The sequence below is a fragment of the Xenopus tropicalis genome, chromosome 1 (genome assembly GCF_000004195.4).
Source record: "Xenopus tropicalis strain Nigerian chromosome 1, UCB_Xtro_10.0, whole genome shotgun sequence".
NCBI lineage: Eukaryota > Metazoa > Chordata > Amphibia > Anura > Pipidae > Xenopus > Xenopus tropicalis.
Window position 1 is genome coordinate 80161367 of NC_030677.2, and position 25454 is coordinate 80186820.

Below are 25454 nucleotides of genomic sequence, written 5' to 3' on the forward strand. Positions count from 1 at the left end.
GCTCGCTTACATACCCAATGCAGTGATCAAAATTAAATTTTAATTGCAATTGCCAGTTTTTTTTTACCACTATGTAGGTTTTTTCTCAGAATTCAAGCATTAAGCCTGATGCAGTTTGCTACTTTTGGGGAAATTGTGTCAGATTCAGCAAAATTAACACAACTGCACACACATTTCATTGGGCCCAATTGTGTGGAAGCCTGCTCCCAGTTCTTTAATAGTTCATACTAGTCATATCATAGCATTTCATATCAGTCTCATTAAAATAATAATTGACAGCCTATTCGAAACCACTACAATTTATGAAAAAAGTTCCTGTAATTGGTTATTTTGTAGCACATATGTGGATTGGCAGACTACAGGAGGCTCTGTTTTGTTGTACCCATGGTCTTTATGCCTCCAAAACTTGCCTCCAAGTTAGAAATTCAAGAATGAAGACCTGCTTTGAGGCCACTGGGAGCAACATCAAAGGGGGTGGAGAGCAACTTGTTGATCTTGAGCCACTGGTTTGAGATCCGACTAGTAACTACAATTGAAGGGATACTGACAAAATGACAGGGGGTTGTATTAGAAAAATGTGTCAATTAGTTCACTGTCTGGCATATAACTAGTCCTGGCAGCCAGGAAAGTTTTGTTATATTTTTGAAAATATCAGATTGCTGGCAATCAATCAGGATTCCTTAAATTGTATTTAATAAATCAGCCCCATGATGTTCAGTCATCATGTGCTTAGCACAAAATACCCGGCCTTTCCCTCTTTCAGTCCTTTAGTCCTACTGCAACAAGCGGAAGAAGAAAATCCTGTAAGGGCTATAATCCTTCAGATTTTGTGGGTTATATTTTATCTGATCTTGTTATGAAACAGCACGCAACCCAATACAACACCACACAACAACACAAGATTTTGTATAATCCTAAAAAATCTGATATCCATGAGCTGTAATGTAAAGTCAGATCAGATAAAGTTGGATGGTGTGTTTTGTTCATGCATCTACGTCCAACAGTCAATGTGTTTCAATGAGAAAAAGTCTCTCAGACATAGGGTTGCTACCTGTCCTGCCCGGGAACTTGGGCAGGGTGGCAGGATGTGAAGGGGGGGGCGTAACATCAAGGGGGCAGGCCGCGACATCATGGGGAGGGGGCTATAATGTGGCTATCGCCGTTTTGCCAATCACCTGCGAATCAATCTGCAATCCAAAAACCAGACCATCTGGGTCAAATCTGGACAGGTGGCAACCTGACAGCAGTAGTAGGAAAGCTTTTGGAAGGGGTAATAAGGGATAGGGTACTTGAATACATTGCAGTTCACAATACTATAAGTTTGTGCCAGCATGGTTTTATGCGTAACAGATCTTGCCAGACTAATTTAGTCGCCTTTTATGAGGAGGTGAGTAAGAACCTCGATGCTGGAATGGCAGTTGATGTCATCTACTTGTACTTTGCTAAAGCGTTTGATACAGTACCTCACAGAAGGTTAGTGATAAAATTGAGGAATATTGGCCTAGTACAGTGCTGTCCAACCTCTGTTGTACCGAGGGCCGGAATTTTTCCGACCTACGTGGTGGAGGGCCGATAATGGAAGCCAGTTTTGACCACTCCCCTTTTTGAAACCGCACCCACTTGAAACCACACCCATGTTATCACATGACCATACCCATATTAATGGTTGTAGTACAGCAAAAACCTGCCATACTCTGCCTGCCCTACCCTGCCTGTGTCTACCATACTCTGCCTTCCCTACCCTGCCTGTGTCTGCCATACTCTGCCTTCCCTACCCTGCCTGCGTGTGCCATACTTTCACTGTGTTTGCCATTCTTGGCTGGTTTGTGCCATACTTGGCCTGTGTGTGCCATACTCTGTCTTCCCTACCCTGCCTGTGTGTGCCATACTCTGCTTTCCCTATGATGCCTGTGTGTATGGCACACACAGGCAGCCTACAGTGACACAATGCTGGCACTGCTCATATAGTCTGCACAATAACTATATATTAAAAAACTTTTTAATTGAAGTACCACCTCAGTATATGTTCTTTTTGTAGTGTGCAGGGATTATTTGTGGGTTTCTACTGCTCCTGAGGTGTGAACAGGGGAACAATATGGGGGATTACAGCCTGAGCCTGAGGTGTGAACACTGCACGGGGGGAACAATGCAGAGATTAAAAGGTGTGAACAACACAGGGGATTACATATTTAAACAATACAGCCTGATTACAGCCTGACTCTGAGGTGAGAACCATGCAGGGGGGGGGCAGTTAATCTCAGTACTGATACCATTTAAAGCTTACACAAGAGTAAGCCATCAAAGCAGCCAGACAGGTGGGGGGCCACACAGAGGGGGGTCGAGGGCCGCATGCGGCCCGCGGGCCGCCAGTTGGACAGCACTGGCCTAGTACATAATATTTGTAATTGGATAGGGAACTCGCTGAAGGATAGATTACAAAGAGTGGTTGTAAATAGAACATTTTCTAATTGGACCAGTGTGGTTAGTGGAGTACTGCAGGGGTCAGTCCTGGGTCCTTTGCTTTTTAACTTGTTTATTAATGACCTGGAGGTGGGCATAGACAATACTGTTTCTATTTTTGCTGACGACACTAAATTGTGCAAAACTATAAGTTCCATGCAGGATGCTGCCGCTTTGCAGAGAGATTTGACAAAATTGGAAAACTGGGCAGCAAACTGGAAAATGAGGTTCAATGTGGACAAGTGCAAAGCTTTGCACTTTGGTAGGAATATTATAAATGAAAGCTATCTACTGAATGGTAGTTTGTTGGGGGTTTCCTTAATGGAGAAGGATCTAGGGGTTTTTGTAGATAACAAGTTGTCTAGTTCCAGGCAATGTCATTTGGTGGCTACTAAAGCAAATAAAGTGCTGTCTTGTATAAAAAAAGGGCATTGACTCAAGGGATGAAAACATAATTTTGCCCCTTTATAGGTCCCTGGTAAGGCCTCACCTTGAGTATGCAGTGCAGTTTTGGGCTCCAGTCCTTAAGAAGGACATTAATGAGCTGGAGAGAGTGCAGAGACTGCGACTAAACTGGTAATTGGGACGGAAGATTTAAACTATGAGGTGAGACTGTCAAGGTTGGGGTTGTTTTCTCTAGAAAAAAAAGCACTTGCGAGGGGACATGATTACTCTGTACAAGTACATTAGAGGGGATTATAGGCAGATAGGGGATGTTCTTTTTTCTCATAAAAACCATCAGTGCACCAGAGGCCACCCCTTTAGATTAGAGGAACGGAGCTTCCATTTAAAGTAGAGTAGGTGTTTTTTTAAGAGAGCAGTGAGATTGGGGAATGCCCTCCCTAGTGATGTTGTAATGGCAGATTCTGTTAATGCCTTTAAGAGGGGCCTGGATGAGTTCTTGAACAAGCATAGTATTCAAGGCTATTGTGATACTAAAATCAGCAGTTAGTATTGATGTTGGTACATATGGTTTATGTATGTGAGTGTATAAATAGGTAAGTATAGGTTTGTGTGTGCTGGGTTTACATGAAAGATCTTATCTCATGGGATTAAGTTGCAACATGCAGCGTTCCCTTTCGACAAGTGTGTCAGATCACAATCCTTTTATGTACTTTATACATCAGATTCTTATATCAGTCCCATTAACCCATGCAACTACATCCAACTTGTAGGATACATGTTGTTTGAACAATGCAAAGTGCAGAAAACATAGAGGATTGCATGTCTCAGTCATGTCTTCTATGCTAAAAAAAAGTTAAAAATATCAAATTAATTTTTTATCAGTTTTTTTTTCAATTTAGTTTTGTTTCCAATATAGTATTATTTTATCTGCACATATTTTAAATGAGACATATTGCGACAAAATCTTTAGTACTATAATTCATATTTACATAGCATTTCCACACTACTTCAAACAACAGCGTTGGTCAACCACAGACTAAACCTGCAGTTTTACCTAAAAGAACCTGCTGTGCTAGCATTAAGAAGTGTGCTATAATACAATGACTTTGATTAAGTAAATATGTAGCTTTTGAAACACTAGGTACATGTTTATTCCCTGATATCACTATCAGTTCTCTGTCCCTGACATAATATACTATTAAAGTGCTTTCCTGAGCAAATTCTGTGCAGGGCACATTCTGAGGGGATCTGATGCCAAAATTACATTCATATCTATATTTATATTACCTTTATGAATGCATTGTTTATAATTAAGCAATATATGTTTTATTTATTTTCAGTTGTCTAATTTCAAAAATTCTGATGGAATTGAAATATGTAAGGCCATACAAATATACTACACATATGGGTATATCAGAAATGGTTGCTGAGGTAGGCACACATGATAATCATTCAAATTTAACTGATAAGGGCATTAGTGGGTGGTACAGAACTGCTGCGCAACTTAATTTTCTAAAGTTCCTGCACTGGCACATATTGGTTCCTAACAAAGACAAAAAAGGCATCAATTTCTAGACTCCTTAGATTATCTGTTAGTCTTGTTTAAGTAAAAATATAAAGGAAAGGGGGATCTAAATTCACCTCATATACTGTATATAGACCTAAAAAGAGGACCAGCACACTAATTCACATCAAATCTTCATTTTATTCACCGTGCGTTCCAACGTTTCGGTCCCTTTAGCAAAGACATTGTGCAAGTAAGAAATACAAACTTCAATGACATCACAATTTGCATAGACTCATAATCCAAAGCCATCACAGTGCAGATCATATACAATTAACCAATCAGTTGGTCCAAAGTGTTGCTCTTTAAAACAGTCAATTTTAATCTCTCACTAGTAGGTGTCAGCATACATGTGTATAACTTCCCAGTTTGAAATCCATATCATATTCATATATCCATAGAAAGTGCTTCTTGTGTAAACCATCTATAAAAAATAAAACATAAATATTTCTTTGAAGTTCTTCAAACTTGATATAACCCCCTTGACTATGTGTTCACACAGTTTATCTAACCCAGGAAACAAGTAAGCACCAATTGCTCATTGAGGCCCCTAGAAGCGACACAATCTAACTCATAGATCCAGAAGGCCTTCTGCTGTAACAATAATTTATTCAGATCGCCACCCCTTGACCATCTAGGTATATGCTCAATAGGCATACATCTAAATTCTGCCGGGTCATGCTTATCATCAGCCCAGTGTTTAGCTACAGCCTGTTGGGCTATATCCTGCTTCTTATCCTTATCCTTCTCTTTAATTTTGTGGGCCCTTTCTGGATCCAGCGCAGCCCATATGCTTGCCCTGTGCACGTACCTACTGGTGAGAGATTAAAATTATATTGACTATGTTTTAGATAGTAACACTTTGGACCAAAAAAGCAGTTTTTTTCAAGTTTTTGTACTACAGGTATGGGATCCCTTATCCGGAAACCCGTTATCCAGAAACCTCCGAATTATGGAAAGCCTGCCTCCCATAGACTCCATTTTAATCAAATAAATCAGAATTTTAAAACTGATTTCCTTTTACTCTGTAGTAATAAAACAGTACCTTGTAATTAATCCCAACTAAGATTTAATTAATCCTTATTGGATGCAAAATAATCATATTGGGTTTAATTAATGTTTTATTGATTTTTAGTTGACTTAAGGTATAGAGATCCAAATTACGGAAAGACCCCTTATCCGGAATCCCCTTGGTCCCGAGCATTCTGGATAATGGGTCCTATACCTGTATTTAACTTTGTATTTTTTTTACTTGCACAATATCCCAAGAGGGACCGAAATGTTGGAACGCACGGTGAATAAAAAGAAGATTTGATGTGAATTGGTGTGCTGGTCCTCTTTTTAGGTATTTACATATTTTGACCTTAGCACCCGCTTATTGCATTGGTTTTGAGTGCAGACACACAGCTTGACTTTATATATATATTCCAGTTTGGTAAGTGTTATGTATTTGTACAAGCTGTGTTATGTTTTATAAAGTTATATGCTTTTGAAGGATGTTAGAATGTTGCATTACTATACTACATCACTGGTATAAAAGTCAGCAGTTGGGAAGCTTTACATTTTATGCCACTGAGAAGGAAGCAAACCTACCGGGGCTGGACTTGTTTCATGCAATTGGATTTAAACTAGACAAATGCTGCAAAAAACACAGAGTGAGTACTATCAGGAAAAATATCTTTACGCCTTTAATGGACTGGGCCACATATGCAAGTTTTTTCACAATTTAATTGTGAACACCCTGGTATCCCCAGTGATGCAGTCTTTGTGCAGGCCACCTCTTACAATCCGTGCTGCAGTAGAAGCAGAACTCAAAAAGCTGTCACAGGAGGATATTATTGAACAAACTGACTCTTCCCCATGGGTTATTAACTTAGTAACCACAAAAAAGATGGGCAAATTCAGCTATGTGTGGACCTACAGTACATCAGGTAACAACTTGATAATATCCGACTGTTACCTTCTGCACACTACAGAATTTCCCAACACCATGGGTCAAAATCTTTCATTGCACATCAAGAACTTTACTTTCAAATGCATGCCATTCGGGCTGCGTTCTGCCCCAAACTGTTTCCAAAAAGTTATGGTCTCTGTTTTTGCAGGAATCTCTGGGGTAACAATTTATCTGCATGATATACTCCATGCGCCATCTCTGGAGGAACACAATGCAATCCTTGATTAGGTGTTCCACAGGCTGATGGACTAGAATCTCACCTTGAATGAAGCAAAATGTGTTCACACCGAATCTGAAGTTGACTTTATGGGCCACAGACTGTCATCACAGGAAATTCAACCATTACAATTCAATGTTGAGACCATACATCAATTACCTGAACCAAAAGACAGAGCAAAACTTGCTTCTTTTCTGGGATTCACAAACTATTATTTGTTTTGTAGCTGACTATGCAGAAATCACAACACCATTACATTCCTTGCTTAAAAAAGATGTACAATGGGAGTGAACACCAGATTGTTCCCAAACAGTCTGTATACTAAAAACATTGTGTAGCTTAAGCACCAAACCTTGAACATTTTTCACCAAGTGCACCTTCATTTGTCTCTTGTGATGCTTCAGCTGTTGCCATAGGTGCAGTCTTATCACAGATTCAACATGGAGTGGAGAATCCCGTTACTTTTGGTTCTCGAGTGCTCCAGCTGTGCAGAAATTCTACGGGAGAGTGGGAGGCATTGGCCTGTATATGGACTTGTGAAAGTGGCATCATTTCCTTTATGGCAGGAAGTCAACCCTGAGAACAGATCACCAAGCCCTAACTGCCTTGCTGTCTACATTTGGATAAGGCCATCATCCCCTTCGTATTCACAGATGGTCAGACAGGTTATATTAATACAACTATGAAGTTTGCTACAGACCCGGAAAATTGAATCAAGTTGCGGATTACCTATCCCATGTGGTCCCCAAGCCTGAGGAGACAAAGACTTCACAGGAGGAAGAGGACACTCTGGTAATATCCAATGAATTAGTCTTTACAGTTACACCACAAAACTTGTGACCTCATCTCAGAATGACCCACTGATTCAAGAAACACTAACGTACTTATGCGGAGAATGGCTATGTGTTTTACCAGGACACCTTCAGCCATACTACCAAGTGAGAACAGAATTGTCCCTTTGGAAAGATGTTTGTTTAGTACTAAGGCACAGGGCAGTAATTCCAACTGCACTCCTCAGAATTGCCCACGAAGGACATTTAGGTGTGGTGAGTGTCATGAAAATGACCTAACAACCTGTGCTCAAACACTGGAAAGAAACCGTGTAGCATTCCAGCACTTTATTTTTGTAAAATCCAATGACATCACACAGCAACAAATCGTTATAATGATGTAATGTTAAAGTCTTTAACTGCTTGCTGTATGCTAATCACTGCTGTAAAGGTTGTGCTTTGCACAAACATGTTTTTTCTCCTAACCTCCTTAAGCTCAGCTTGACTCTTACAGGGCACAATCCAAGCAGGACTTTTTATCAAAGTAAATTTTGCCTGTGTAAGCATCTTAAAATAATGAAATTATTGTTAACAGAATACTGTATATGAGAGATTACAATATGTAAAATTCTGTAAATTTCTGAATTTAGGTAAATAGCATTAATACGGCAAGTTCAAGGTACAATGAGTCTTTATATGCTGATAATATCAAAAATGTGTGTGTAATCTAATACAAAGTCTAGTTTGTGGGCTGATGTGGGTGAAAGGTTTCTGTTCTGTTGCTTTTGGCATGCAATGCTGAATAATATCTAATATCTAAAACACTTTAAACACTTTATTTTTAACCAGCTTTTTATTAAGCATTTTGAGTTATACTTTTTGTTTTGTTGCATCCAAATTGAACATGATTTTATACAATAATATTTTTATATACAACGGCCTTAATGAAACTGGACATGGCACAATTAATTAGTAAGAGCTAATGGATAAAAGAGATATGGTAAAGTCTGTAAACTCTGTAAGAAATATTCAAGGAAAGATCTTAAAGAAGGAAAGGCTAAATCAGTGGGGTGTTAGGCGTCCTCCAGTAATTGTAATCACTTATCTGAAACCTCTGGTTGGTGTTCCTGTTAGGAGAAAACTACATTGGCCTGGGGTTAATGCAGGTGAGTTATCCTCTTGCTTCCTTCTCATTTTGACAATATCCCGTGGCTCACGAAGTTGAGGGGAAAAGTCTGCTTTTTTGTTAACATTTGGCTTTTCACTCCATTGAGCATGTGCGAAGACCAAAGAAGGAAGAAGATTGCGTCATCACATGCACCCTGCCGGGGGTTTAAGGTAAGTGATTACAATCACTAGGGAGTGCCTAACATTTTGCCACCCCCCAGTGATTGTAACTTTCCTTCTCCTTTAAACTTAGTAAGAAAAGAAGCAAGAAGAATCTAAGGTGATAGACATTTGGATGAAGGAAAAGTCCCTAAACATATGTAGCTAGTGAGAATAGTGAGCAAAGAAACATGAAGGATAAAAAAAAGTAACTGTTACATGATAGTTACATGATTTTACAAGAGTTATTCTAAAAGCATAGATATTTAGAACACTGTGCACATTGTGGTTTCATATCTAATTAACAACTTTTCTTAAGCTTGGTATTGCTCTTAAATATCAGGACGCCTCATTTATATTCACAAGATCAAGTGCAAAAAGCTCAAATTAAATGCTTGCACCCATACATGCTCCTAGCATGCCTTGAAGAGATTACTATAATTACTGCAATTCTGAAGGTGGCAGCAATACCAGGGTTCTTTTAGTGATTTGCACCATTCAGTTACAGTTCTTTGGATACACCGTCTACCACATCTAGCAAGTGATTTCCCATGCAGATGCTAATTTGCATCAGTGTAGGTGAATTGCATGCAAGTTGTAATGGTCACAACTTGGTGTGTGCCCACAATAAGGGGCAAAAATTGCATTAATTCTTATAGGATTAATACACCATACTTTTAGTATGATGTAGACAGTGATAATTTGAGACAATTTGCAGTAGGTCTTCATTTTTTGTGGTTACAACAATAATTAAAAATACGGTGGCTTGAAATATTTAGCGTTTTGTTTTTGTTCAGCAGCGCTGTGGATTGGCATTGCAGGAGCTATCTGATTGCTCAATTTACCCTAGCAATTGGGCTGTGGTTTATATGAAAGATGAATAGGCAAAGTATTAAATAGAAAGTTTGGCATGTATAGAAAGATAAGTAATTCAAAGTAATAAAAACACACTGTTTCCACCAGTTGGAACAGGATGTTCTTGGAACATCGCACAAAACAGAATATTCAGAGGCAAGTCACACAAATACAGGTAGTGGCCTGATAGGTATCAGTTCCAAGACCATAGCAACAGTACTAATCATTGTGTCACCACATCTGTCCAGTTTATTGCTTATGATCTTCTTCACACCCCTTAATAGTAGTGTATACTAAGCTTATTGTGTGTGATTCCATTTCAAGTTATGTTTTTGAATTGGTGGGAGAAACCACTACCACCACATTCCTATTGGGTTGAATGTGAATTCAAACTCCCAATGTCAGAAGGTCCAGTCTACTCTGCATTTTCATGTGGCTGGAAGCCTTCAATTTTAAATTTTAAAAGGACTTTCCCTGTAAAAAATTGCAACCAATCCCTTTACATAGAAATTCTAAGCAATAACAGGACTGCCAGTGTAGCTGTCAAACTGTAAAAGTGCTCATTGTCAGGGTACTCACACGTGCGGCCGGTCTCGCGCGCCTCCCGTTGTCCGCGGGACCTTGCTTGCGTGCGTCCGGGTGTGCGTGCATCAAAGCGCACGCACATCCGCGACTTGCTGACGGCGCTGGGTTCTGCGCATGCGCGGGGGGTATTTAAAGCTACCAAACGCCTCCTCCTGTGCTATGTTGTCTGCGGCCTTGCCTGGGAAACTAAGCCTGCCTGATATTACCTACGACTTTCTGTTGCCGACCCTTCGCTTGCCTGACTCTGATTTCGCTTAATGCCTGCTGCCTGCCTCCGACTACGATTCTGCCTGCTGCCTGCCCAAGACCTCTACCTGTCCCCGACTACGAGCCTGCCTTACATTTATGGCCTCCCTGCCTTTTCTCCTAACCCTCTCCTGTGTCCATTTTCAAGGGTACGGGTAGTGAAAGCTGTGGGGGAGAGTCGTTCCTCCACAAGACATTCTCCGCTACGTTCCTGTGACACTCATGGCCTTATTTTGACAGGATACAGACATTGTTTGAAGGAGGGTTTTTAAGTGTTTTTATTAAAAACTTCACAAGAAAGAATTAACATAACTCAGACCGACATGCCGGTCAATAATTACAAGTTACAACCAAAATTCACCCCCCCCCCCAGTCAGGAGGGAGAGAGGAAAGGGTATAAGTGTATTGTACTTATCTGTGCATTGTATGTTTTACAATAAAATCTTTTAAATACATAAATGAAACAGGTGAAATAAGGAAAAAAGTGTGTTAAAATTTAGATAGTTAAAGGCTGCTATAAAAACCAGACAGTTAAACTTTGCTCTGCTTTCTTATATAAACATGTCTTTGGAACAAAATATCTGTTGACTACAAAAATAAACTTGTTATGTAATATTATGCTGATTTAATCCAACACTTCATATTTACCCAGAGTTTGTTTACTTATATGTCAGGCCACTTGCTTTTACACAAAATGCTTTTGCCAAATTGCAGCTAGAGTTTCTTTACTGATCTGTCAGTGCTTAATTATTACATATAGTGGGCCGATAATTTCTCGTATAGCATGTTTGAGGGCCAGATTAAATCAAAATGATGATATCATACAATGAAGTCTATGGAACCTTTGAGCAGACTGGGCACCATATAAATCATTTAGAGGGCCACATCTGGCCCGTGGGCCTCCAGTTGGATAGCTTTGATCTGGACGACTCTTTAACAAAAAGCATCATATTTGTAGACTACTTTAGAAGGTGTAAGCTTAGAAGCATGCAGTCTAATGAGAAGTGTTCTGGGTCTTACATACAGCTTCCGTATGATGTTTTTTTTACCATTTGCATACAGTAAAGGGCTTATTTATTAATTTTTGTGTTTGTGAATTCGAGTTTGTTTTTCTAAATCGAATAAACTCGCATATTGAATGGTCGCTTATTTATTAATAAGGGAGAGTTTGAAAATATGGCTTGACTTTGCCTATGACAACTCCCAGGGGCACATTTACTAATCCACGAACGGGCTGAAAGCGTTTTTTTGTAATGATCTGTATCTTTGCGACTTTTTCGTATGTCCCACGATTTTTTTGTCGCCGTTACGACTTTTTCGTATATGTCCCGCAACTTTTTCGTCGCCATCCCGAAAAAATCGGATTGGTTTTTCCGCCGTTTGCAATTGCTGAATACGAAAAAATCTCGACGGCGACGAAAAAGTAGCGCAAAATATGATAAAGTTGTGACGGCAACGAAAAAATTGCGCAAAATGCGAAAATTTTCGTTTCCAATCCGATTTTTTCCCATTCGGGATTCGGATTCGTGGATTAGTAAATGTGCCCCCCAGTGATGTCTATAGAAACTTGCAAGCTTTTACAGGACAAATTTTTACAATCGAGTTTTGGAACCATAACTCGAATTCGAGTCTTTTAAGTGCAAAAAAACTTTAATCGAGAAAAAAATAAAACTCAGCCGTCGATAAATCACCCCTAAATGTTATTGTAAAGTTTCGCAGTGTGTCAGATAAGCAAAAGTAACTAGAATCTGTATGGGGTTTAAAAACATTATTTTACATTTAAATAATTAATGTACCCCAGTCCTTCTCATTTACTCCAGGACTCATGCCATCACTGACTGAACAAAGCTTATGGGTTATTCTTGCAGAAACAGCTCTGGGGTACATATGGACTGCCTTCTCCCCATTGTACAGGGTGGAGATGGCAAATCCTTTCCCCATATTCTACTTTATTACTTTACTGGTATACCCATGCATTAAAATGGCCCTAGCCCCTGGCCATAAACACCCATATTCTAGAAAGTCATTTTAAATTCTAACTGTCAACCCTTAATGTGTCTTTTATATACTACAAACATACAAAAAAAAAAAAAAGGGGGATTGATCAATGCACATTCCCTGGTCCCCTGTTTCATAAGTAAATTGTCTGTTAGTTTCATGCTAGTGCATACATTATATTGACAAAAAACAGGGGTTTTTAGTTACAAAATTATGATCATAAGAATGGTAAGCCACCATACCACGTCAAGGTAAACCCCGTATGGTGGTCCTATCTATTTACCTCTGGTCATATTTTTCAAAGGCTGGCACTCCCGTGCACTATTGCCATTCTTGACCTGGGGGCTGGTTTGAATCAGAGGGCTTAGTCACTCCCATGCCTTTTGCTTATATAGAGAGAGATTGCCTGGTTCCCCAGGCCCAATCCTCCCCCGCTTGCGGCTTGTAGAGGAGAAGACTGCCCATTAGCCAACACCCATTCTTTTTAAAGGCATAAGACCACCATTAAAGGGACGGGTGTGGGGGTGCTGAACCCACATGGAAGTTTGGCCATTCTTCCTGCAGAATTAAATCTGCTAAAATACATAAATACACAAAAAGAGGTTGTGGGAGCACTCCAAGGCTATCTCTATTGAAGGCACCCTCATCAACCCGGTCGATTCGGGGCGTTGTTTGGGGGTGATCTTTTACTCCTGTCTCTCTTTCTCTGACCATATTAACACCACTGTCAAAACTTTCACTTTTTCCTGCACAATATTGCCAAAATCCATCCGTTTCTCTCTACTGCCTTAAACCTTTCTGCCTTGCTGCCCCTTACATTTGGAATGCCCTCCCTGATTTCCTCCGGAGAGAATCCTCCCTCAGTCTTTTTAAAACCAAACTAAAAGACTACCTTTTGGAGCACTCACCCAGCACCTGATCTGGGAAATAGCACTTATATTGTAGTGTCACCCACTGTGACCTACAGCACTTATATTTGCCTATTTGTGTCTGTAAGTTACCCTCCCATATAGATAGTAAGCTCTACGGGGCAGGGACCTCCATCCTCTTGTGTTTTTGACTCTTATCTTATTGCAACTGTATCTTTTATTTATTTGTGCTTATTGTTATACTTTGTATTTATCTATTTTAATACCCCCTGTTTATATTAATGTCTTCTATTGTACAGCGCTGCGTACATAAGTAGCGCTTTATAAATAAAGATATACATACATACATACATATACATACATTATCTCTCCCTCTTTATGAGAATTGTATGTTGTAGTGTTCCCAAAAAATGTTACTTTGTGTACCTACTACTCAGAACTTTTATTTTATTGAAAAGAGAGGTTTCACCTATTGTTTGTGGTGCTTCATGAAGCCACAAAAAGCTTTGCATGTTAGTCTGCAGTGTGGAAGGCTCCACCATAATGATGTGGAAAAAATATTCTGCTCAAGCTTTTATAGTCATAACACATCTTGAAACGTGCATTACCTACACATGGCAATGTTTCCAGAAATGCTGGAAGGTATGCATAATCCATAAGCAGTGAATCCTTTCAGACACGGTTTTATCAGCAAGTAATTACAAAATCAATTTTGCTTAAAAAGTTCTTTTTATTTTTTTCTGTTTGTATTGCTGTAATTTCATTATTCTGTATACTTGCATATGTGTATGCAAAAACAGTACTTACTGAGAAAGGATTGAGAAACTTAGTGGTGCAAGGTGTGTGGAAAAGCAATCTGATTTATTCTGGTCCTGGCAACACAGTTTTAGAGCTAATCCTAATTCAGAAACAGACTTCAAAACAACATCCAGGGAATCATTTCTTTTTCTCCTTGTATATTCATAAGTGTACCTGCAAAACAGAAAAACATAAAATTATTTTTTTTCACTTGCATGAACTATAAAATTCAGAGGCTTCAGTTAGAATAGCAGTGCTCCAATTACATGTGCCAATGGTCATATTGCAGCATATGACTGTATAGCACTACTGGGCAAATGTGTGCAGCAGTTATCATTATGTGAATAAGGCAGAAACTACTGTATCTGTTTGTATGAAGTATGAATTTTGGGAGCTTTCACCTGGTACATTTTACTTGGCATATTTTCTAACGTCGTCAAAAAATGGGGCTAACCAGCTAATCTAATTAGCCAGTCATATTTGATACTGTAAATGAAAGTTCTAATTATATACAGTCACCATTCATAATTAAAAGCACAATTAAGCACAATCCCCTCTTTTAGCAATCAGACTAGTGTATGTGGTCAATCTTTAAAGCAAAAAAAAAAAAGTAGTAATGAAGCGATATTAAGAATGACCTAAAACATATAAGGCTAGTAATACTGTAATGGCGCATAATAGTAATACTGTAATATACCCTAAATATTTGTTGAACTTCACTTTTTGTTTATATAGGTAGCAAATTTTAGATACATATATTATGATAAGTCACTTTCCTATTCAGAGGCAGATTAACTAAAATTCATAAACATCCTTTATCAAACCACTACCACTTTGCTTTTAATTGCTAGTGGAGTTTTTTGTATGTGCATGAAAAAACATTTTTTCCAAAGCAATAATTTTCTATTGAAGGTTATTATTAAAAAAATGTTTTCGTGTCAAAGGATTATCGAGCTTTTGAACTGAAAGAGTGAAAAGTGTGCTACAATTTTGCCATGGATTACGATTGCATTCTCAGAGTGGTCAAATACATTTAGGTAAAAATGGCCCCAAAAGAAATATGAAAAATGCTTTTTTAAACTACAGAAAATACGCAATTTTAAAAAGCAAAAATTGTTCCGGGGCAAGAAACAAAAAATAGAACTATTCCAACTTTCAACATAAATATATAAATAATAAAAATCATCTAAAAAATATTTGACCCATAGTTAATTAGCCCCTTACTATCACCTTGATATAATTCCAAAAAAAGCAAAGGGCAATGACAGATTAAATGTAGTTTGCGTAAATTCTCTATCACTTGATCATTGAACTTCAGAGCATAAAAGTCAATATTTATTTTCTACTTTAAACCTGCAAAAGATTTCAAATTCCATTAACTAGTGCACAGGTATAACATTTTTATTCCAACATTAAAAATAAGTTGTTTCTAAATTTCATTTTACAGAGATGTGCTTTTACTTATATGTCAGGAGTGCTCTGACTTAAAGAGACTCTCGGTAATACTTCTGATACCGCATTTTGGACTTTTTGTGTGCCTGACTTCAAACTTCCTCCCTGATCCTGTCCCAGCAGGAGTGGAGCAAACCCTGACAATATAATTCATTGCTAATGCATCTCGGTCTGTGATACAAAAAAATACAAATCACAATTACCACTTTGCTGAATTGCTGCACAATGACCCACCAGCCTTTACTGAAATAGTGACCCCCTGTAGCCCTCCCATATTGATACAGTAAACCCCAGCTGTGATTATTAGACCATGCTTGCACTATCATACTTCATCCTGTATTAGATGCACACAGAATTGCTACACAGAATACCAGCTTAAATGACTAATGTATGCTGTTATAAATATTGGCTAGTTGGACAAGTAAGACACCAACCAATTGGCAACCCTAGATACACACATTTTGCATTATATATTATATATATATATATTTGAGAAACAATGGCACCCACACACCTTCTGGCACACAGGCACATACACATCTGAAAAATACACACAACACAAATATGCAAAAACAAAAAAAAAGTTACAGATACACTGGTGACATACACAGGTACAAAGACAACAGCAACAATAAGGGCCCTATTCACTAAAGTCCGAAATAAGGAGTGCTATTTATAGCATGCGTTAAAAATCTTATCACTTCTTATTTTTCACTCGATTCACTAAAAGGACACTTGTCATAATTAAGAAGCGATGTTCTTGGCGTTATTTATCTTATGATGACATATTTTCAAGCAATATATTACGCAGCGCACAAGATATTACGCAGCGCGCGATATTTTATGCAGATCGCAATATATTACGCAGAGCGCAATATATTACGCACGTAACCATTACTTTCTGAAAACCACCATTTCCCTGAAAACTGGAGGATGCATCACTCTAGGGCCAACATATACTTGAAAAAATACGACTGCAAACTCCATGCTGTGTTGCCAATAGCTCACGAACCGCAATTTTCTTTAAGTACCGCCTGCCCCAAGTAGGGTTAATATTCACACAGATTAACACGATATTTTGCACGTTTAACGCTTCATATGTGTTTGTGAATCATGCGTTAGTACTATTTCTATTCGCTAATTAACGCAATGCGTTTTTTTTGTGCGTGCGATATGCGGATTAACACATGCGAAATGACTTTGATGAATCGGTACTTAATTATCGCATGCTTTTTAATGAAAAAAACTATGCGATAAGCGTTATTGACCTTTAGTGAATCGGCCCCTATAATGCTTATCGCATAGTTTTTTTCATTAAAATATGTCATTGTAAGATAAATAACGCCAAGAACATCGCTTTTCAATTATGACAAGTGTCCTTTTAGTGAATCGAGCGAAAAATAAGAAGTGATAAGATTTTTAACACATGCTATAAATAGCACTCCTTATTTCGGACTTTAGTGAATCGGGCCCTATGACTCTGAACATAGTCTGAACATAGTCTGACAAACCCCACCCATTGCTGCAGACTCATATCATGATGGATGTGACTATACCACCTTATATATGGTAAATAATCCAGGAGAGCATCTTCTAAAGACTAAGGGAAACTCGTATAAACTCAACAAGGTATTTTTTTTCAAATAAGACGTGATAATTCTTGCATTTATTAAATGTCACAATAATGTAAGTAGGGTTAAAAAAAAATATCAAGTTTATTGTCCGAAAATCAGGATATTTTCAAACCAAAAACTGGGAGAAATTTGTGAAATTTAAATGGCTATTCATTTCCATAAGTCATCTTTATTTTTCAGAAACAGGAATTTCTCCAGCAGCCTTTTTTGGAGCATTCTTGTGTTTAAGTTTAACTTGAAACTGGGTGAAATAGAAAACAATTATGGGATTGACTACCCCTTGAAAATCTGTAAAATAGAAAACAATGAGGGGATAACTTCCCATTAAAAGTGTGTGAAATAAAAAACAATGATGGGATTAATTTCCCCTAGAAACTGGGTGAACTAGAAAACTATGATGGCATTAACTTCCCCTTGAAATTGTATCACTGTCACTGACTATTCTATTCCTCTATTATTCTAAGCCTCCATAGGACTCAATGGGCCTGATTCACTAAAGAGCGATAAAAATTATCGCACGCTTTTTTGCGTTAAAAAACGCAAAAATAATTTGCGCATGATTCACCATAGTATTATCGCGTGCAAAAAATCGCCATTTTCGCATGGGTTATTTCTCGCACTAGTTTTACCGCATGCGTTAATTTCCGCGCTGAAAAGAATACGATCACATGATTCACTATAACTTTTGCGCGCTAAATATCGCATTCGGCTATGCGAAAATTAACACCTACTACAGGCAGGCGAAAAATTATACAAAAGTACAGTAAATGATTTTTTGCAATAAAATATGGACTTACAGTGTTATTTATTCAAGTATGTGTTTCCCCTAGAGTGACGCAGCCGCCAGTTTGCAGCAAAATCTTCATTTTTAATACAGTAATTTTCTGCAAGTATTGGCGTGTATGGCTAACATGGCGTGTGTTCATTTGCGCGACTATTTATATTTGGCTACAAGTGATGAAATGTTTCGCCAGGCATGGATTCGCAGCGAATTTTTGGACGTGCGTTGAATTTTTTTGCGGCGGATTTTTTCATGCGTTTCGCAAAACAATCCGCCAATGGCAAAACGCCTGAAAAAATTTGCCACGCAAAAATTCACCGCACATACAAAAATTTATACAAGCGTCAAAAAATAATAGTCACAGCAACAATTTTTTTGCCCGCACAACATTTTTGCCGTTTCGTGGATCTTTCGAAAGATTTGCTAATTTTTCACTAAAGATAACCAGAACACATTTGCTCATCACTAGTGGCTACTATTTATAAGCATCTACTATTTATATGCTACCATTTATATGCGGCTAATATTTATATACACCATTTATATGCGGCGACAATTTTTATACACTATTTCTAAGCTACCATTCATATGCGGTGACTATTCGCGGGTGTAATTTAGCACATGTACCAGCAAATACCGCATTGAAATAGTCTTCGCGAGTTAAATAACGCATGCAATATCGCGCGTAAAAAAGCGCGAGTATGCTTATAGTGAATCGTGCGAAAAATCGCCAAAATTAAGCCACGGTAAAAATTTTAGCGCACAATAAAAATAACGCACGTTTTATCGCCCTTTAGTGAATCAGGCCCAATGGTTCTTGCCAGCCTAAACTTGGCATACTTTTTGTCAAAAAAGTCACATAAAGTTTTATAAACCTTATAAATTTTATTTTAAAAAAGCGTATACTGACAAAAAAAAATATGTAAATCTCGAAAAAAAATCCCGGGAAGAGAGCCTATAGGAATGCATACAAATTGGTGGGACCACAACAAAATGGTGGAAAAGGCAGGAAAACGCTAAATCCGGGGATGTAAATTTGGGGTTCTACTGTAATATAAATCTTGTTTCCTTCGGTCCTGGAATTACACAATCACATCAAATAGGCAGGTGCCATTTTGTGGACACTGTTATGAAGGCAAGCTTTGTATCACCCCAAAATCTTGTGTATGTGCCAGAATGGGGGCCAGATGCCCAGGACCATGCACTGGCTACACAATTAGATGGTTAGGAGAGAGGGGGAAAGTGGGAGCTGAATTGAAAGTTAAAGTACTTGTCTGCCCAGCCTCTATGCCTAAGGCATAGAGGCGGGGCAGGCAATATGTGATTGACAGCTGGGATTTTTAAATGCCTTTATAATGGTTTTGGATGTGTTAATATAAAAATGAATTTGGTTTTCTTGTTTAATTTGAAAAGGACTTTTATTATACAGCTTTTTATGTCTGGGTGACAGGTCCACTTTAAAGGGCCATTAGATTTATCCTACCCACTTGACTTGAAATGTATGGAAATGAAAGCATTTCAGATAATTAAAACAGGGACATCAAACATTGAAATAATAATATTATGATAACCAATGTATCAATCTATTTTCAAATTGATTATGGACAATTCATTTACATCAGTTACATTAATTTTAATTAAGCACAAATGACTTTGCATTGGTGAGATGTCTCTTTTGTTCTTCATTGCCTTACTACTTATATCTAGGGGTTTTACTTACCAAATAATAAGTCTTCCATCTGGTGCATTGTGAATACTACAAAGCTGCTCAGATGTCACATATATCTCTCTAGAGATTGTCTGCGCTTCCTCATCTGCAGCATTATCCAAACATTCTGATCTTTGTGTCCCAGTCATCTGGCAGCAAGCAACCTGTGCAGCTGAGCTTGACTTGGAGCAAAACTGAAGAAGAAGAACTTCAGACTGTAGCAACAAATTCAAATATGTGTTTTCAGTAATGTGTTTGCAAAAATTTAAATGAATACAAACAGCAAGTTAAAATAATATCATAGACCTTATATTTATTCATAAAATGATGAACTAATAAGACTCTATAACTAAATGTAGAATTAAAGGCCATATGCAGAGGGACATTATAATATATACTGCATAGATGGAGCTATCCCTACTGAATCATGCAAACTGATTGTGAGAATAATGCTAGTTATATACATAATTTAGCATAAATTGATAAATCTGAAAAGATCAGTATTTTTTATAAATCAGGCTATAAGGGTCATCTTTGCAAAATTTGTACGTGGTCTACTATCCCACAGCAACCAGATGTTTGCAGTTCCTTACTTATAACAGGGGGGTCACTTTAAGTTGTATGTTGGATCATTTAAATAAGAATCCAACAGTTACATACAGTGGTGTGAAAAACTATTTGCCCCCTTCCTGATTTCTTATTCTTTTGCATGTTTGTCCCACTTAAATGTTTCTGCTCATCAAAAACAGTTAACTATTAGTCAAAGATAACATAATTGAACACAAAATGCAGTTTTTAAATGAAGGTTTACATTATTAAGGGAGAAAAAAAACTCCAAATCTACATGGCCCTGTGTGAAAAAGTGATTGCCCCCCTTGTTAAAAAATAACTTAACTGTGGTTTATCACACCTGAGTTCAATTTCTGTAGTCACCCCCAGGCCTGATTACTGCCACACCTGTTTCAATCAAGAAATCACTTAAATAGGAGCTACCTGACACAGAGAAGTAGACCAAAAGCACCTCAAAAGCTAGACATCATGCCAAGATCCAAAGAAATTCAGGAACAAATGAGAACAAAAGTAATTGAGATCTATCAGTCTGGTAAAGGTTATAAAGCCATTTCTAAAGCTTTGGGACTCCAGCGAACCACAGTGAGAGCCATTATCCACAAATGGCAAAAACATGGAACAGTGGTGAACCTTCCCAGGAGTGGCCGGCCGACCAAAATTACCCCAAGAGCGCAGAGACAACTCATCCGAGAGGCCACAAAAGACCCCAGGACAACATCTAAAGAACTGCAGGCCTCACTTGCCTCAATTAAGGTCAGTGTTCATGACTCCACCATAAGAAAGAGACTGGGCAAAAACGGCCTGCATGGCAGATTTCCAAGGCGCAAACCACTTTTAAGCAAAAAGAACATTATGGCTTGTCTCAATTTTGCTAAAAAACATCTCAATGATTGGCAAGACTTTTGGGAAAATACCTTGTGGACCGACGAGACAAAAGTTGAATTTTTTGGAAGGTGCGTGTCCCGTTACATCTGGCGTAAAAGTAACACAGCATTTCAGAAATAGAACATCATACCAACAGTAAAATATGGTGGTGGTAGTGTGATGGTCTGGGGTTGTTTTGCTGCTTCAGGACCTGGAAGGCTTGCTGTGATAGATGGAACCATGAATTCTACTGTCTACCAAAAAATCCTGAAGGAGAATGTCCGGCCATCTGTTCGTCAACTCAAGCTGAAGCGATCTTGGGTGCTGCAGCAGGACAATGACCCAAAACACACCAGCAAATCCACCTCTGAATGGCTGAAGAAAAACAAAATGAAGACTTTGGAGTGGCCTAGTCAAAGTCCTGACCTGAATCCTATTGAGATGTTGTGGCATGACCTTAAAAAGGCGGTTCATGCTAGAAAACCCTCAAATAAAGCTGAATTACAACAATTCTGCAAAGATGAGTGGGCCAAAATTCCTCCAGAGCGCTGTAAAAGACTCGTTGCAAGTTATCGCAAACGCTTGATTGCAGTTATTGCTGCTAAGGGTGGCCCAACCAGTTATTAGGTTCAGGGGGCAATTACTTTTTCACACAGGGCCATGTAGGTTTGGATTTTTTTTCTCCCTAAATAATAAAAACCCTCATTTAAAAACTGCATTTTGTGTTTACTTGTGTTATCTTTGACTAATAGTTAAATGTGTTTGATGATCAGAAACATTTTGTGTGACAAACATGCAAAAGAATAAGAAATCAGGAAGGGGGCAAATAGTTTTTCACACCACTGTATGTGCACATACCTATACAGGCTATACAATATATAATATAAATGGCAGCATCCTGCATGGAAGTTATTATTTTGCTCAATATAGAATCATCAGCAATCAATGTCAACCTCAAAGTCATTTATAAACAAGTTGAAAAAAGCAAAGGGCCAAGTACAGGCACTTGAAGTACTCCACTTAAAAAACTAGTTTAAATAAAAAATGATTCATTTACCACCACCTTTTTAATCTATCCTTCAGCCAGTTCCAGGTCAATATTCCTTAATTTAATCAGTAAACCTCTGTGTGGTACTATATTGAATGCTTTAGCAAAGTCTTAGCAGATCACATCCACCGTCATCCCAGAGTCTAGGTTCCTGCTCACATCCTCATGGAAGGCAATTAAATCAGTCGACCAAGATCTATTACTTTTAAAACCATGAGTTTATGAGTTCCTGGCTCTAATTGCAAAGGAATCTAATTAAGATAGAGTAAGGACTGGTCTAATATCTGTCTTTGCTAAAGCCACACACCGATTGGGCAAGTTAACTGATTTAGCCCCAATATGTAATAAAAGTTACTAAGTTTGCTCAGGTGCAGGGACCCATAGCATCCATTCAGATGTTGGCTTTTTATAGCAGTAGCAAAAGCACATTTAGTTACATTTGCCCAAGTTGCACTGACTGCAAAAACTATATAAAAAATATAGCATTAAGGAAACACCTGCAAAGTTTTTTTTTAGATCAACTTCCCATTTATCAAAGCCAATTTTAATTATATATCAGATAAGGCTCACTGATCAAAAACTACCAAACTGATATTTATTTTTAAAAATAAAAATTCAAACTCATAGGTTTACCTTTATTAAGTAGCACTGCTACCCTTTAAAGGTACTCTATGCAAACTAGTAGATAAACTGCTGAAGGAGAAGTAACCAGGGTCTGACTGGGTTGTTGGGACACCGGGAAAAACCCAGTGGGTCCTTGTAGGCCCCACCAACACTGGCCTGAAACCTTACCCCCTAAGAATGCACTGCAATCTAAAGAAGATGACGCAGCATGTGTGCAGGGGGGTGGGAGGCCCTAGTCCAATGCTTTATGTAACCATCAAAACCCAAGCTGCATTTGATACACCCAACAATGGAAACAATTTTGTATCACTTTTCCTTATAATAATGAGCTGTCTTAGCTGTTTACTATTTGTTAACCCCTTGTTAAAGTTCAGGGGAAGCAGTGATTTATTAAATCACTCTGCTTGTAAAGAAACTGCCAGTTGGGCAAAATTAAAACTGATTGGAAGTCAGTGCTATATTTCCACTGTTAAGTATAACTTACTTCATCCAAGAAACAATCTGATGTCCATTTTGTCTCATCACAGCATTGAGAAGAAAATTTCTGGTAGGTGGTAGCAAATTCAGCTGCATTTCCCATTAAGCCAACTGGGTGGTGCATAGTAAAATACTTTATACCCCTATAAAGAAGTAAGAAAATAATTTTCATTCAATTTTAAAAAAGTGCTGTATCAACAAAACCTTCTTTTTTTTAAATGAAAATGAAGCAAAAATAATAATGCAGGGTGGAAATGTTCAACTGTGCATTTTCAGGGCAATTTCCCTTTTGTCCTTTTGTGTGCAGTGACAAATGGATGCCATCCTTGATCAGTGTTATGACATTAGTCTGAGAAGCACTTTTTTCTCCTGGTCAAGTGGAGTGATGTTACAAAGTCATTTTTATCTGAACAAACAGTATGGTGTTTGGTTGTATTATGCATAAGAATAATTGGAAGGAGCTGTTCTGTGCATTAACCTTGTCTGAAGGTGGAGTCAATAATTCTATCACACATGCCCCACTTTCCTTTAACTTCATTAGGGAAAGCTGTTGTGGAGCCACATACCTCCAAACATTTATAAAATGCGAAGAGGGACAAAAAGAAATGCAGCGTATGGTGCAGCAATTTTTTTTCCTACATATCAATCCCTCCCATTTTACAAAATTATTTTATGTAAAGTTTGAACACATTTCTGGGGGTTTTGGGGTCTGTGTTTATGTGTTATTACAGTTTTGCTAATGAAGGTGAAATTGCCCTTTAAGATTCAAGTCTCCGTTCCCCAAAAGAGACCTGTTTATTTTATTAGATACAATTGTATCTAAGTGCAGGTGTGGAGTATTCTGGGCTCTTTGCCAAAAGCCTACTAAGCTTTGTATCATTTTTGGCCTTCAGTGCAGGAGATCAACAGGAAATGAAGGACTTTTCAATAAGAATCCGGGACTCCTGAATTTAGTTGTTAAGGGTAGGGATAATGTTTAAGGGCTACAGTGATCTATCTTTATCTTTGCCACAACATGGCCTCAGTGTTTTTTTTATTATTAATGGATATTTTTTACTGTTTTATCCTTTTACAACATAACATAGGCCAGCTGAACAATGCTGGTCTGTAATTGGACAAAGAAGTTGTTATAAAGTACATAGCTGGGCTGCATTAATCATCATAGGCTGTTCCTCTGAAAGGGCCATGAAGAGACCCCTTAGATTTTTTATATAGTCCATGCTGAGAGAGTTTTATATAGAAATGGTAATCTTTAGGAGGGGCGTGGCCTGCATGCTGGACGGGTAGGACGCACTTGTACTGAGCTCCGCACGGGAGCCTCTAATATCCTGCAGATACATATAAAGAAACGCCGGATAAGGCACTACAAACTCGGGGAGATACCCCAGGACACTCACCAGACGCAATGGGTAAAAGCAAACAAGCAGCGAGACCCTCCGCAGCAACCCCCGCCACGGACCCGCGCATCCAAGATGGCGCTGCAGCACCCTCACACTATGCGACCCGCGCCGAGAACACAGCCGCAGCAAGCACAGAAGGTACTGCAGCCAAGCGGCTCGAGCGCTTCGCCAGGCAACCCTCTCCTCCCCTACAACCCAGAGGTATGTCTCCCTCACCAGAAATAGTACCGGACAACAGGCAGGCAACCTTACATGCTGCTACCCCAAGCCAGCCCTCCCCCTCAGCAGAACCAACGCTGACGGAAATACTACATATAATTACCAATAATCACTCCATGCTGATTACAAAAGTGGATGAAATACATACTGACTTTGCTATACTAAAGCATGACCTACAAAAAGTAAGAGAAAGAACGGGAGAGGCAGAAAGGAGAATAGGGGAACTGGAAGACTTAACTAACCCTATGCCAGGCCGCACTAAACAACTAACTGCACTAGAAGCCAAAGCGGATGATATGGAAAATCGTCTAAGACGCAATAATATACGCATACTGGGAATGCCGGAGGGAGCGGAAGGAAATGCAGCAGAGAACTTTGTTGAAAACTGGCTCCAATCTAAATTTGGGGAACAAGCCTTTTCTGCAGCTTTTGCAGTTGAAAGAGCACATAGGATACCGGGCCGACCCCCTCCACCCGGCGCACCACCAAGGCCACTGATAGCCAGACTTCTAAATTACAAAGACAGAGACGCAGCCCTAACTGCTGCCCGGAAAGCAGGAGAGCTGCTACACGAGAACCACAAAATTTCAATATATCCAGACTTCTCCGCACTGATTAGGAAACAAAGAG

At 38.7% G+C, this 25454-nt stretch overlaps 1 protein-coding gene across 2 annotated transcripts in view; it reads right to left on the bottom strand.

Moving 5' to 3' along the window:
* Nucleotides 1-13959: 13959 nt before the first annotated feature.
* LOC101732943 (serum albumin 2) overlaps nt 13960-25454 on the bottom strand; it is a 50779-nt gene continuing 39284 nt past the window's right edge. The window contains exons 7-9 of one of the 2 annotated variants that reach the window (XM_018089481.2): nt 23213-23348; nt 19635-19816; nt 13960-14221 (exon numbers count right to left, since the gene is read on the bottom strand). In XM_018089481.2, the coding sequence (XP_017944970.2) occupies nt 14053-14221; nt 19635-19816; nt 23213-23348 (487 nt within the window). In that variant the 3' untranslated portion in view covers nt 13960-14052. Of the gene's footprint in view, nt 14222-19634; nt 19838-23212; nt 23349-25454 lie in introns of both variants that reach the window. The other variant, XM_012955950.3, reaches the window with a different exon arrangement.